The sequence below is a fragment of the Pyxicephalus adspersus genome, chromosome 5, assembly GCF_032062135.1.
Source record: "Pyxicephalus adspersus chromosome 5, UCB_Pads_2.0, whole genome shotgun sequence".
In the NCBI taxonomy this organism is placed as follows: domain Eukaryota; kingdom Metazoa; phylum Chordata; class Amphibia; order Anura; family Pyxicephalidae; genus Pyxicephalus; species Pyxicephalus adspersus.
In genome coordinates, this window is record NC_092862.1 from 134,359,820 (window position 1) to 134,375,281 (window position 15,462).

The following is a 15,462-nucleotide window of genomic DNA, read 5'->3' on the forward strand; positions in this document are numbered from 1 at the left end:
TTTCCCAGCTGCCCCAGGAAATGCCAAGATACCCAGAATATCACAGAAGCCTACAGTGTATTTTAAGAAGATTGGGAACAGGCAGGTAAGTATGTAGTATGTATGTATTAAAATTCCTGCATGTTTAAAATTTTGTGTTGAACTATAGTTCTACTTTAATTCATATTTAAAGTGAAAAACCACAGGAAAATGTGCAGAGATGTACTAAATATTTTTTATTTTGTTCCAACATTCATTTTAATAACTACAACAATATCAACAAAGTTTAAAAACTCATATAGCTATTTTAGATCATTGACATACTTCTTTTATTGAATGGCTGAATTCCTCAAAGTTCAGTTTAAAAACAGTTTAAAAAGTTCTGTCTTAAGTTGCATCTGCATTGATGTAACATCACTTCGTTGTTACTGTTTATGTTTTATACGACCCCTTTACTACCAGTCTTCCTTGCTGACTGCTCCACAATCTCCAATTCTTGTTTCTCTTCCTGAGTATCTTTGCCTTTTGAACGCTATCACTCTCATTGATGTGTTTGACTTCTGCTGATCAGGTTGGCTGACTTTGACTCCACTCATGTTGGACCCATCTGTATACTGACCAGCGAGTGATAGGCACCTTTTAGTTGCAGAAGCTGTTGATGTGTTCCCTGTTCTACAACCTTTCCATTCTGAATGACAGCAATTTTATCTGCATTCTGAATAGTGGAGAGTCGGTGGGCTATCACTATACAAGTACGACCCTGGCGAGCTTTATCCAGAGCTTCCTGTACCACCTAGAAGAAAAAAAATGTAAAGGAGTTCTAAACTGTAAAAAACACAAATATACCACAAGCAAGAAAACATCATACACACAATAGAGCAATGCAGATCTGAGTAATTGTAGACATCTTGCTGTACTAATATAAGACCCTTTAATACTGAGTAGCAGCTTATGGTTAAGAAATGTCCCTCAAACACTTAGCGAGATATTTCCAACATCCTAAGTACAATTTAAAAAAAGAAAGCTCTATCCTAACCTTTTGGATTTCATATAGTTTTTAGATTTTCTGAATAAAGAAAAACTTTTAAGCAAAAAGTTTTACAGTACCGGATCCTACACCTATGGATGGGACTGTGAATAACGAATGATATCAGGAATCCACAGGTAACTTTTTTGTTTTCTCACATTGAAATACAATGCAGATCTGAGATATATATTAAGACTTTGTATACATAGGCTGGTTATGAACAGATAACACGCATATGTACAATATATAATTTCACCAGAAGCAGTGGGCCTTTAAAGCTGTTTTATCTGCTGTTTATTGTTTTATTTTTTACCAGCCCAATTCTAACATGAAAGTTCTGCCACACTACACAGCCTTACGTAGATGGGATCTTAATCTTAGATTTGATTTTAATTTGCTGTTATTAACACAGCTGTAGTCCTTTACTAATATATTATATAATTTTATATATGTAATAAATATATAAGACATTATAAATACTTTGTATAGCTGGGCCTGATTTATTAAAGCTCTCCAATGCTGAGAAGATAGACTTTCATCAGTGAAGCTGGGTGATCCAGCAAACCTAAAATGGATTTTTTAAAGTAATTTGCTATTTGTCAGGAAATGTTTTCAATCCTGGACCAGATCCAGGTTTGCTGGTTCACCCAGCTTCACTGATGAAAGGGAATCCTCTACAGCCTTGGAGAACTTTAATAAACCAGGCCCTTTATAGGAAACTATTTGTTCAAATATTCTGTGAGCAATCAGTCTGACTTTTGTCTACCTTTTCACTCTCTGTGTCCAGGGCAGATGTGGCTTCATCCAGCAGTAGAATTTTCGGTTGCCGTATAAGGGCTCGGGCTATGGCGATCCTCTGCTTTTGACCTCCAGACAGTTGAGTGCCCTTATCTCCAACACGGGTTTTGTATTTCTATATTTTACAATAGAGAGGTGATCAGGCAGTTAATTAAAAAAAGTTTTTTTTAAGTTGGTCCTATGCTCCTCCTAAACCTCTAAATGGATAATTGAAAGCCAGCAGTCGAATAATCACACCTTAGATCTAGCTTAAAACTCAAATTAACCTTCTTACATTTTTACTGTATTGCAGTTGGACTGGGATTCTTTTTTTTTTCTTTGAAACATTTTTGCTGCTGCAAGGGTTAAATTACCTTGTGATCCCAGCACCTTAGAGAGGTTTCAACCATTCCCTACACTATTAAAAAATCTTGGCTTTATATACACATGAATTTCTTGAAGATTGGTGGTAAGACAATGAGGAATCTGGAATTCAGAATGTGACACCAGGCTGGTTTTTACCATGGCCTATATATACAGAGCGTGGATTTGCTTTTGAAATGCAGGTGGCTACATTCTGAAGGTCAGCAGATAGTAATAAGCTTTTTCATTTCCTGAATGTGAATGTTATCTCAGCAAGCTTTATCAGTGACCCTTATCTTTATCGGTGAACACTTTGAAGAACCTATATTTTATAGGTTGTGAGTGTCATTGCCACCTTTGCAGAAAACGAAACATAACTAGTGTAATAAAGCAGAAGTAAAGCCAAAACTAACCCAAAACAAAAAAATCACGCATACCTTTAACCTCCCTAGCGGTTCATTTCTGTCTGGATTTATATGTCTAAAAGCGGTACATTGTTTTTCATGAAAATTTATTTTACGGTATAATATAATAGTATGAGTATAATAAAGTTTGAAGCACAAAATCATGTAAAAACAATAAATTGAATACATTAAAAAATCTATGTATTTAAAAAAAAAAAAATTTTATTTTTTTTTAATTTAAAAAAAAAAAAGCCACATTATACTCATACTATTATTTATACTGTAAAATAAATGTTCTTGAAAACAATGTACTGATTTTACACATATAAATCCAATGTATTGCATTCAATCCAGATATTTTGTATTGAATGCAATACAAATAGATTTTGAATTTCCCGCCCCACCCGGCCGGCAACGTACACACACACCAACGTCCCTGGGAACTCCCCGGTGACTCATTGTGTGCAGAAGCCAGCTGGAGGAAGAAGAAAGAAGACGGAGATCGCAGCGATGGACGGCGCAGGACGCTGGCGGATCAGGTAAGCGCTCTATTTACTAACCTTCCCATAGGTTTACATACCCCGAGTGTGACTCGGGGTTACCACTTTTAGGGAGGTTAATCCCGCAGATCAGTCTATTCGTCGGGAGGTTTCTTCCATCGGGTCCTGTGTCGTCCCAGTTTTCGGCTTCGGCCCATAGCACCAGGCACCAACATCTCCTCTCTTTTTCTTCATTCTTCTTCCTATGTCACCCGATCTCGCACTGTGCAGGTGCAAGATGGGGTGTCATAGATTGGGAAAAAACTGTGCATGCACATAGGTATCCCCCGAGGCTCAGCGCTCCCCTTCATTCTTGATCAACTAGGCCAAGGGGTGTCACACTTAACAAAAACCATAACACACAAATTGTTTACTTTAAATATAAGGGTTGTCTACCTCTTTATGTAAAGTACAAATTCTGAGTTTAGGTACACTTTGGGGCCAAAAAAAAAAAAAAAGCATGTAAATCCTTAGAATCACCTGGTGATTCTGCCAGCAACCCACTGCAGTTTAACCAGCCTCGTCTATGTCACTATCGTGTTCTGGGATGATTTGACTATGATTTGAAGTTCTAGGTGAACTTCAACATGGTGGTATAATGTAGATATTGTAGACTTACATCTGGTAGAGACTCTATGAAGCTCTGGATATTGGCCTCCTTGGCTGCTTGTTCAATCTCTGCTTGGGTAACCTTACGGCTGTTGTCTCCATAAGCAATGTTCTCTGCTATGCTACAGTCAAACAATATGGGCTCCTGGGATACGATGCCCATCTGTGCCCGAAGCCACTGGATGTTCATAGTCTTAACTTCAGAACCATCTATGCACTGCAAGAGAAACACAATTCCAACTGTCAGACAACAGCCAACAATGATACAACATAACTGAAGGAAATATAACCCTCATAGTGACAATTTATAGGCACCGCTGACTCTGAAGCCTCCACCAAAATGTTGTGTATGTGTTTAGAGAATTTTCAAATTAACAAACTTTTGTTTAGATTTCCACATTACCTTATTACCACTTAATTTATTAATAATTTGATATACTCCAGCTGGTAGAAAGGCTCATATATAATGTTTATACAGATTTCTTAATCCTTAGCTATGCAGTAGAGGACAGTCCTTGCAAAATATCCTATTTTTTACCTAAAGCTGATCCCTGACACATTGGCTGATTGGCTGTTACTGCAGATAAATAGAAATGCACTTAGGGGCCAAAAACATACATACACTATGAAATTGGGGTAAGTAAAAATAGGTAAAATATTGATGGAGAAGGACCTGGCTGACCCTGTTGATTATAAACTAGTTTGAACAAATAAACAGCATAAATACCAGTTTTCAGCTTCTAGAGATAGCAAGAGGCATAGGGCCTGTTTTATTAAAGCTCTCCAAGACTAAAGGGGATAGACTATCATGGGTAACTCTGGGTGATCCAGAATAGATTTCTTAAAAAGCATTTGCTATTAGCTGGCAAATGCTATAAATCCCAGACCAAATCCATTACAGGTTTGCTGGAACACTCAGGTTCACATATGATAGTCTATCTTCTCCAGTCTTGGAGAGCTTTATTAAATCAGGTCCATAGAATTACCCAAAGCATTAGTAAGATCTTATCTACAAAGATATGAAGTTCTGTGTTGGACACAAATTCATAATAAGAAAGTTAAAGAACCGGAAATAGTGCTGGAAAGGGCAATCAAATTGATATAGAACACGGGGGACCTCAGTTATGGGAAAAGGTTAGCCAAAGTGAATGTATCAACACTTCAGAGAAAAGGGGTATGATCATCTTGGTTAAATATGTAAATGGCCCATATGGAATATTCATTTGAAAGTTCTCCATTAGCTCAGAAAAGTCAGGGGCATCTTTTTTGACTCAAAGGTAACAGGTGAAACTTTGATTTTTACAACTGTAAAAGCTGTAAAAATTGTTAAATAAATGAGGACACTAGGAATCATAAGTTGCCCTGGAAGTTCCTAGAGCAGACCGTCAGGACATCATATCACCTCCAGCCCATATAGAGTTTGCAGGAATAGGGAACTGACCTTCCATGGTGGGAGTAAGTTACCCACTCAGTAAAGAATATTAGATTTCATTATTTATCAGTTTTCTAAAGTCTGGTGAGGAGATGACAATACATCTGATTATCTGATGTCAATGGTCAAGGAACCAAGGGTCTTCTACTTAGAGGTCACGTTACACATATAGAAAATGGAGCTATTTAAGAAGACAGCTAGAAATACTGTATCCAAATTGTGAAATACATTACCACTTCTCCACTTTGTGGGTCATAAAATCTTTCCAGGAGCTGAATTGTGGTACTTTTCCCACATCCACTGCTGCCAACTAATGCCAGAGTTTCACCCTTATCCACAGCGATGTCCAAACCACGCAGCACTGCAACGTCTGGTCTTGTTGGATAGGTAAAGAGAATTTCCTTGAAAGTGATATTTCCATTGCATTGTGACTGCAGTAAATTAAAGCAAAAATAGGAAGATGAGAATCTACAGAAAGTTGACACTAAAGCTAATGAATCAGGTCCTTTTGTAATAAGCCTCACAGTCAAAGGATTGAATGTGCTTCCTTCACCCTATACTATTCAACTCAATACTTTTTTTTTCAAGATTGAGGGAAGTGATCTACTCTGATGTAAACTATGTTTTGTTTCATATGGTGTTAAGTTCAAAATGGAGCAGTAATTTTTTTTAGCTTGGATTAGTTTAGCCTTTTCCATATCATTTTTTTTTTTTTTAATAATCATCACTTCTTCTGTTTTGCACATGCTGAGCCCTGTCTTACTTATTGCTTATCCATATATGAACTGAGCCTGTACATGCCGGACGGGAAACATGTTGATTAAAAAGAAATGTTGACTTTAAAAAAGATATTAGATGTTATGCCAGCCAATTATTCAATTTTTTAAAGTTCAAATTTACAACTTTTAAAATGTTGATGATCAGCCTTGAGTCTGTGATTTTGTACATACTATAGTGCAGGGGTGTCAAACTCAAATACAGAATGGGTCAAAATGAAAAAAGTCACGGGCTAACCTTGATGTTTATTGAAAAAATATCTACAATTGAGGAAGGTCACTAATGAATGTTAACAGAGGAGGGGGCACTTGTGGGCCCTGATCAACATTCCAGCAGAGCATTCTGAGATTTGCAGTATTAGCGGTGCATGCACTGTCTACCGGCGGGCCAGCTCCAGCAGACATTTGGTATTTTCCCACGGGTCAAATATAATTACACCAGTCAACTTTGACACATATTAGGAATTCAAATGTTCATTACATTTTTGTAATATCATATATGCTAAAAACACACACACAGTCATAAACAGACTTTATCTTACTGTGAAACCCCCTTTTAACTTCAATTTTACCCTTCTCTTTACAGTAAAGGGAAGATTGAAGATGCGGGGATGGTTTATGAACAGAAGGAGTTTTCCAGCTACATGGGCATTAACAGGGGAGAACAGAACTCCCCTGTCACTGCTCACAGATCTGCTTCCTTCTCTTTACAGGTTCCTTTTCTGCCCCAGGACATAGAAAGAAATCATTAGCGAGTTATGAAATCAAACATAATCAATGGTTAGATTTTCCAAGTAGAGTGGGGGAGAGCTAGAGTTTCTATAATATTTCATTTCTGTCTATGTAATACTCTCCTTACTTCCAAGTCAGTTGTTTACAACATGTTATCACTAAGTGACATTTAGTTAGCTAAAGCTTTGTGTATCATAAAAAACTGCCATGTTTTTTTCTTAGTACTGCTGATCCCCCCCAGCCATTTCCTGTCTACATGTCTCCAGTAATAAAATTAAATCATGGTATGGACTGATTTCCCAAAATTGACAACAACAGGACATGCCTACACAAGAAGTATTGGACCTGATTTATTAAAGCTCCCCAAGGCTGGAGAAAATACACTTTAACAATTTATAGATTTCTTTAAAGTAATTTGTTATTTGCTACAAAATTTTTTAAATCCTGGACCAGATCCATTCCAAGTGTGCTGGATCACCCAGCTTCACTGATGAAAGTGTATCCTCTCCAGCCTTGGAGAGCTTTAATAAATCAGGCCTATTGGCTCAGCTGCTCTAAAAGAACAAGCAACAGGATGAAAGTGCAGGAGAGCAATTGGGAGAAAGGGGCAGAGCGTGTTACCCTAAAGCAGGGGTCAGCAAACATTTTTGGATACTAGGCCATTTCAGGAGGTCAAAAAGGCACACTAGGCCGGACTCCCTCCCTAGTCCTGCGCTGATGGCTCCGCCCCCCACCAGGAACGCCCCTGAAGGGGGTAGAAGTGTTAACGCCAGTCCTGGTAAATAGGGAAATAGCAACAAGGGCGCGGGTTGCTGACCAGCGTTAGGCCTAAAAAAACTACTGGCTAGGCCATATCTGGCCTAAAGGCTGGAGTTTGCCGACCTCTGCCCTAAAGGAAGGACTATCGTGGTAGGATTGGTATTATTTGAATCAAAGCTCTAAATTTAAATAGATTGCAAATTACCTTTAAAATTACAATAAGATATTGAAGAATATTGCAGATTTTAAAGATTGGTACCACCATGGTATGGTGAACAGATAACTTTTTGGTGAATTTCTCATCAGGACATTTAGTAAGGGAGTCAGTGTACTCACTGGTGTGTGCCCATCAGCGCTGTAGCTGTCTATAAGAGGTTGTCTCTCCAGCAGGCTGAATATATGAGCTGCTGACACTTTAGCTTTAGCATAGTCCGGTGCAAAGGAGCTGGTTTGACCCAAAGCCATGGCTCCAAACACAACTGCTGCAAATACCCTGAAAGAAACATCATGAGCATATCAATATATCCAGCATTCCCTTAGAGCATTAGCATTTTTCTGGATGGCAGTAAATACATTTATATTAGGGGAAATCAAGCAAATACTTACAGAAACACATTGTCAAAGGTCATGTATCCTTCCACCACTAAAAACGCACCAAACCTAAAACTACCAGCATACGCAAAGAACATGATTGCTTGGGAGAGTCCATAAGAAAACCCTTGCATATGTGCATTCTGGATGGAATTTCTGAAACAAAAATATGAATGTCAATATTTTACAATTGTATACAAAGTGGTTAGGATTGCAAGTCTGAAGGGAACGTCTTCCTTAACCAAATCCCCATTAGATGTGGCTGGATGTTCCTTGAGCAATAGTGGATTGACTATCTGCCAGGTAACAACACCACCGGGCAATCCAGCAGTAAGGGAAAAAATAATGGAGGGGACTTTCCTAAATCACATCCAATGTAAGGGGGGATATGTCCACTGGCCAATGTAAGGGAGCACAGCATTGTCCACCTACCATGTGTTTCTTTTGGCTATTGGTCTGCCTTTGTGGTAGACCTGATATACAGCCCTATAGCCAACTGAAGAAGGAAACATGGCAGCCTGATAATTGTGTCGTCAATCTCCAACAGTGCTGTTACTAGCAGATTTACTGCGTCAAAATATCTATATATTGCTAAAACTATTGGAATATTTCTACTCGGTCTTTAATACCTTTAAACTTGTTGTTTTTATGAGAAAAAAATAGTTGATACTTCTTTCCTTACCTGTAAGGACCTTCCAGCTTTTCTTCAAACAGAGCTTCAAATTTCTGCTCTCTGGTTAAAGATACAACTGTCCGGATATTCTCAATAGCATCAAGAGCAACCTTGAATACAAATAGATTTGACATTAGGTTCATCGATTTGGTTTTCTATATTATAGTGTTTTATAAATCTAAAGGCAAAACATTATTTATTAGTTTAGGGTAGCAAACCTTGCATAATTACTTCAAACATTTGTCCAAACTTATTGTTCATCAGATCTGCCCCCATTTAAAGATTAATCCACTATGTATGTTTGAGCAACAAATGTATTGATTGTAACAGAATTTGTATCACTTTCTTTGTTGGGGATAATGGTCAGTAGGACAAGTGTAGAGGGCGGTCATCACCACAGGGAAAACAGATAGTAATAAAAAGTTCATTTACTCTGATAATTATGAATGGGCTGCCTATACAAAGCAATAATGCAAAAAAGTTACAGGCATTGTATTCAGCAGATCAGGTTGGTTAGGACATACAAGTTCTAATTTCCTGAAGTCCAAAGGATAAAAATGGTTTTCCACTGAAATCTGTGCTACACTGTAATTTTTACAAGAGTCATAAATATGTTTTCTGTTCCTGGTTATTGTTAAATTATTACTTTGTTTTTCTTGGCTACTGTCTTATACTTGTTGATGTTGTTAGTTTTTGTTTATTGTTTGGAAAAACCAAATAAAAATTACAATTGAAAAAAAATTGCTATGGCAGTCATACAAATGATATGGCTCCTGGTCTGCAACAAAATGTCCCACCTTAGACCTACCTGCTAACATGTTTTGCCTTTACCATGAAGAGCATTGGTTGTTAAAACAAAAATATTATAGGGAAGTCCCAGGTTGGGCTTGTTTGTACTACCAGAAATCATAATGTTTTTAGAACTGTTGGAATCCGGTAAACTGCATGAGTTTTTTCTTCCCTTGAACTTGCATCCAACAGGTAGGATTCAAAGCCACCTAATTTTCCTAGGATTTGTACTGTACTGGTGTATTGTGTGCCTTTTAATATGACAAATAGAGTGGAGTACAGACAAATAGAGTGTGGACAGACACCAATATAAATATGGAAAAGGTTAAAACATATATGTTAAATACTGAATGCATCCCAAAGACATAGGGTGATTACTACCGACATTTAATGTTCTGTAGTAACCACATTTTCCCATTTTACTCACTTTTCCAGCAATTTCTAAATCTGCTTTGTCTTTTTTGGCATGTCCAGCGAACATCTTCATTCTGATAACAGAAGAAATGGCCAGGATTGGTATAATGGCCAATAGAAGAAGTGTTAGCTGCCACCCATAGATGAAAGATATGATAATGGCAGTGCCCATATTTGCAATGTTTTCAGAGAGTGATGCCAGCCTGGCCCCTGTAGCCTACAAAATATGAAACATAAATATATTAGCAATTGAAATCAAAGTGTATATGGTTAATTATTACCCCAATGAACGGACTATGCTTTTTCATATGCTGATACTCAATTGTTGCAGAGAATTCTGGATTTCTATGTACTTTGCTCGAAATTGGTAAAGTAACCAGCAAGCTGCAAAACGAAAATTCTAAGAAGCCTGCTGTTATCTATCTACTGCCAGAGACCCCCCAAATCCCTAAGTAAGTACTTACTTTGTACAGTTCAATACTTGCAATATCCCTCACCTTTACTCAGAAATTTGGGCAGTGTCAGTTATCAGCCTTCATGGGGACACTACAACTATATAAAGCTAATACTTGAGCTGACATAAGCATATTCATGTTCAGTTCTGTCAAAAAAACAAACCCTAATACAAACATCAGGCACCAATATCAGAACAAGAAAGGTGTTGGTTACTTACTCCTTGAACTTTTGAAGCATCAGAAGAAAGTCTTGTAGTTATGGCACCTGTGCTGTTCTTGGAGTCATCGAACCATCCAATTTCCTGTAACAAAATATGTGTAGGAAAACAGGAATGAGCCATGTTTCAGTTAATAAATTTGCAGAATTTAAATTTTGCTATGACATTTGCTCGTGTCAGTGCATTTTGTATCAAATGTCAAATGCTGCATACATAACTAACCTTTATCTGAGCTTACCCACCCTTACATGTGATGATTGGGTAATTTTTTTTCCTTTAATATTACCTGGGAATTTTGTCTATATTACACTGATAACACGCACACACTGTCCCTTTAGATTTGAAGCATTGTCACCATTGGTATATCACCAGAAGTATATGTTTTAGGACTACAGAACACTTCTACCTCTCCATAATTAAGGGGTGCTGTAGTTTATGGAAAAAGCTGAGAACAATGCAAAATGCACATAGAGTTATCACTTCCCAGGATTGCTAACAGGATCAAGTTTTTTTTTCTTACTTAAAGGATATAACAAAATGCTTTAAATGGTTTATTTAACAGACCAAATGGAAGCAAACAATGAAAGTACATTAATAGGATTTACACTTTAAAATATTTAATTTTTATTTTGTTAAGGGATTTTTTGTAGTCCACCCTGGAGCTTTTAGTGTTAGTCAGTCTTTGAAAAAAGGAACTTTATGGTAAGGTTTATATGCACTTTAAGTATATGGTTCGGACTCTATTGGACCCGATTTCCCAATGACCTACAAGACCAACTCTAGGGTTGTTTACATATTGGCCTGTTGGTTGCAACCCTGGTTATTTGAGGCTTCTGTGCAGTTTCACAATATATGATATTCCCCTTGCATGATTTGTGTACGATACATTGAGGAAGTTTTTATTTTCATTTCTAGAATTCTTTATTTCTCTATTATTATTTTTAATAATAAACAGTATTTATATAATGCTGACATGTGTCTTTTCATACATATCAAGGGCTCACCTGTCTCAGCATTGCTTTGAAGGTCAGAAGTCTTAGCCTCTTTGTAAGAATCTCTCCTGCTTTTCCAAAAGTATATCCCTGAATTAAAAAGAAAAATCATCAATATACTTTTACCATGGAAAGGAAAAGGAAATTAACAGAAGTTTTGTATATGTGTTCTTTCATTCCTATTACAGCAGCCTTTGTCAAGCTCCTTGCCCATGAGGAACCCTAGAGATAATTATCATTTCTCAAGGAACCCTAGTAATATTTTTCAGGTCACTGGGAACCCTCTGCTAAAACTAATTCATAGGGGGTGGGTCAGTATAAAAAAGCCTCCTAAATCGGTGGCCAGTGAAAAGATTGCCACCCCCCCCCCCATAGTGGTGGCTAGAATAACTCCTTTTAGATACCCAAATACATCATGGGAGTCATGCAACTGGCTCTGCCAAATGGTGTTGGCCCCAGAACTATCATCAAGTAGGAGGTCAATCAGCCACAGATCAAAGAACCCCCCTGCAACTTTTGGAGGAACCCTGGCTGGTCTACGTATGCAGTTCATCAGAAACCGGAATAGAGCTTTGTGCACATGTGATAATTGGGACCAAGACAAATGATCCTGATCATCTTGGATGAAAATCTTGTGGTGTGCACAGTGGCCCGCCAACTTTGTTTAGCGATCTGACATGGCAGATCACTAAATGACTGAGGGGGATGACCATCACCTTTTTCTTTGAGGAGGAAGCAGCACATTGCCTCCATCTCTTCACCTTCCTTTCCGTTTCCATAGAACTGAATGGGAATCTAGGGTGTAGATAGCCTAAAGCAGAAATATACTTAAAAAATAAAAGATTGTGAGCATGCAGGTTCTTTATTGCAGAAGTGACGGGCAATGCCTCTTTGCAATAAAACAAACTTACATTCCTGTATGCATTCTTTTCTTTATTGCACACTGAGCTATGCATGTGTAGCTCAATGAACTTTCCTGGCATAGCTGGCTTGGCCAATCAAAATGGCAAAGATCCTGGCTTGGCCAATCAAAATGGCAAAGATCCTGGACATGGAAGAGAAGCAAGTTAGGACACCGGTGCCAGAAATGGACAAGTAGGTGGTGAGAAAAAAAAAAGAAATGCAAACAGACAGGTTACTTTTGCAACTAGAAACCTGACCTTGCAATTTTATGATTTTTACATTTAGTTATGCTTTAAGACCTTGTTAAATATGTTGTTTCCTTCTCTTTAAGGCCAAACAGACATGTATTTCACACAGACATATATTATCTGTATGAGGACTCTTGGGACTAGATTGTAAGCTCTTCGGGGCAGGGTCCTCTCCTCCTGTATCACTGTCTGTATTAGTCTGTCATTTGCAATCCCTATTTAATGTACAGCGCTGCGTAATATGTTGGCGCTATATAAATCCTATTTATTAATAATAAGGGGAGTGGCTGTTACTCAACTCCACCAGCACAGAGCAATGCAGCGGGAGAACAGAAAGCAGTATTTACACTTAGAATAAATCATAACATGTGGCAGTACAGGATTGTCTGATTTTATTTGATTTAAGGTCAGATAATTGTGGCTTCCTGTTATTGCATAACATTAGTTAGAATAAAGAATGAATGACTGAATAAAGAAATGGCACAAAGTATTAATACCTGGTAAAGAATTAAGCCATATACTTGCCTGAAGGAAAAATGTCACAAAGGAGACTGCTCCGAGGGCCACAAACATCAATGAGAAAAAGTTGCTTCTGGTTCTAATTTCATCCGCCTGGCCTGCAAATACCTGAGAAATAGATTAAATAATTTATTAAAATGGAGCTCCACCCAAAACTAGTTTTTCAATGTGGCAAAAGTTATGAGAGAGTTAAAACCTCAATTTGGAATTTATTTCTGTCTGTGTCCTGTGGGATAGATTTTACCTAATTTTTTGTAGTGTCACTAGGACAGAAAGTGCTGGATGGCTTCCCCCAGTAGGAATGCAGAAACCAATAAGACATGACAGAGGCACCTACCTTTCCAAACATTATCCAAAACATAGAAATATGCCCAGTTTATAGGCGTGAATATATAGAAATGCTCCCCGTAAAATTTTAGAAAAGACTTCAACCCACCTAATACTAATCTTTTACTAAATGTTTAAATGTTACAATGTTTAAAATTTTAAAGAAATCATGATCTGATAAATAAAAAATCACCATATGCCCTCCAACTTTGCTAATATGATTGCCACATTTAGGCATCCAATTTATTAAAGGGCATTCAGGTCTTTTATGAAGACCACCCTAATCCCTCTACGGTATTTACCCTAAATTGGCGATCTACTTCAAGGGATTAACTGATTGCCACTTTTTTAACCCGAGACTACCAAGTTTCATTGCAGCCACTGATCTCCACGTTTAAAGTGTAAATTAAGCATCATACACCATTTTGTTCCACAATAAGAGTGCACAGCAGCACAACATTCTACAAAAACACACCTCTACAATTTTTTTCTAGAAAAAGGCACCTTAAGTCTTGCACAACACTCTACTATACATATATACACTATACATATAATAAAATCTGCAACAATGGCTACATGCATGTGTTTTCCATGTTTAATCTTTTTGGTGCATTTTGCAGAATTTCTTGTTGTGTTTCAAATCTGCTGTTCGTCAGTCCACCATGGTAGATTGAGGAACAACAGCAGGGAAATGCTGTACATATCAGATTTTCACCCAAGATGAGCATGACCATTGTCTGAAAATCATCTGAAAATTGCAAGCAGGTAAGGTCTTCATTGCAGAAGGGACAGGTGATTTCACTACACTACAGGAAATCAAATGTATCTACTTGTTTGCAATATTCTTTATAATGTACACTCCGTGCTTACCCAGGTGCCGGAAATCAATGCGGTCCCATGGGCATGAGTTAAAAAGTTTCTTCCATGGGAGGCTCCAAAAAAATAAAATAAAATGGGAGGTTAGGGAAAGTCAGTACTGGATTATGCTGGAGGCCCTTCAGCCAGAAAATGAGGCAGCTCTAGTAAACTTAGTGCAGTTTCTAATGCAAATCATGAGAAGTTCCCGGTGTGCAGTGATATCAGAAAAGCAGGATTGAATAGGAGCCTATACAACTGTAGGAAAGGCTGAACGCCAGTTTTATTAACTAGGAACGGAGACAAAACAAGGTATACAAAGATCAATATTATAAATCTCTCATACCCCGATAATCCTGGAGAATATAATAGCGAAAGCGGGCCGTGTGCCACCATTGATTATTGCACAGATAATTCCAACCACAAAATACAACCACTCCGGTTTGTTCAGCTTCAGGATCTTGAAGAATGAGACTGGAGGAGGCTCTTCAGTCTGCAAAACACAAAACATACCAGTTATGTCATGTTGTTATCATGATTGTTATTGTAACCTCCTGTCCCTTAGTGAGAAATTACAAATAATGCATATACTACAAAATCATGGATCTTGGGGCCCAAAAAATAATTAAAATACTTGCCATATGCTTTGATGGCTTAAAAGGTGTTCAGGTAAAGTTGGCCAATTAGGGACTCCCCCTGACCTTTAGCTCTCCCAGGTCATCATTCCGGCAAATGCAGGTGGGCATAGGGAGGTGCAAATCGTGCCACGCTTTGTGGGCAATTCTACAGAGGGCCTACTATTGGCTACGTCTGGTACAGCCTGCAAACATCCTTGACCCAACATGACCCAAGAACCAATATTATTATTATTATCCAGTATTTATATAGCGGGACATATTATGCAGCACTATACAGAGATCATAGTCACGTCACTAGCTGTCCCTCAAAAGGAGCTCACAATCTAATGTCCCCACCATAATCATATGTCATTAATACAGTCTAAGGGCATTTTGGGGGGAAGCAAGTTAACCCAACTGAAAGTTTTTGGAATGTGGGAGGAAACTGGAATACCCTGAGGAAA

At 37.9% G+C, this 15,462-nt stretch overlaps 1 protein-coding gene across 1 annotated transcript in view; it reads right to left on the reverse strand.

Moving 5' to 3' along the window:
• Nucleotides 1–200: 200 nt before the first annotated feature.
• The window catches only part of LOC140332124 (ATP-dependent translocase ABCB1-like), a 30,561-nt gene continuing 15,299 nt past the window's right edge, over nt 201–15,462 (reverse strand). The window contains exons 14-25 of the mRNA XM_072413418.1: nt 14,728–14,874; nt 13,206–13,307; nt 11,542–11,619; nt 10,538–10,621; nt 9,878–10,081; nt 8,671–8,771; nt 8,004–8,144; nt 7,734–7,890; nt 5,364–5,561; nt 3,709–3,915; nt 1,773–1,919; nt 201–772 (exon numbers count right to left, since the gene is read on the reverse strand). Of these exons, the coding sequence (XP_072269519.1) occupies nt 572–772; nt 1,773–1,919; nt 3,709–3,915; nt 5,364–5,561; nt 7,734–7,890; nt 8,004–8,144; nt 8,671–8,771; nt 9,878–10,081; nt 10,538–10,621; nt 11,542–11,619; nt 13,206–13,307; nt 14,728–14,874 (1,767 nt within the window). The 3' untranslated portion in view covers nt 201–571. The remainder of the gene's footprint in view (nt 773–1,772; nt 1,920–3,708; nt 3,916–5,363; nt 5,562–7,733; nt 7,891–8,003; nt 8,145–8,670; nt 8,772–9,877; nt 10,082–10,537; nt 10,622–11,541; nt 11,620–13,205; nt 13,308–14,727; nt 14,875–15,462) is intronic.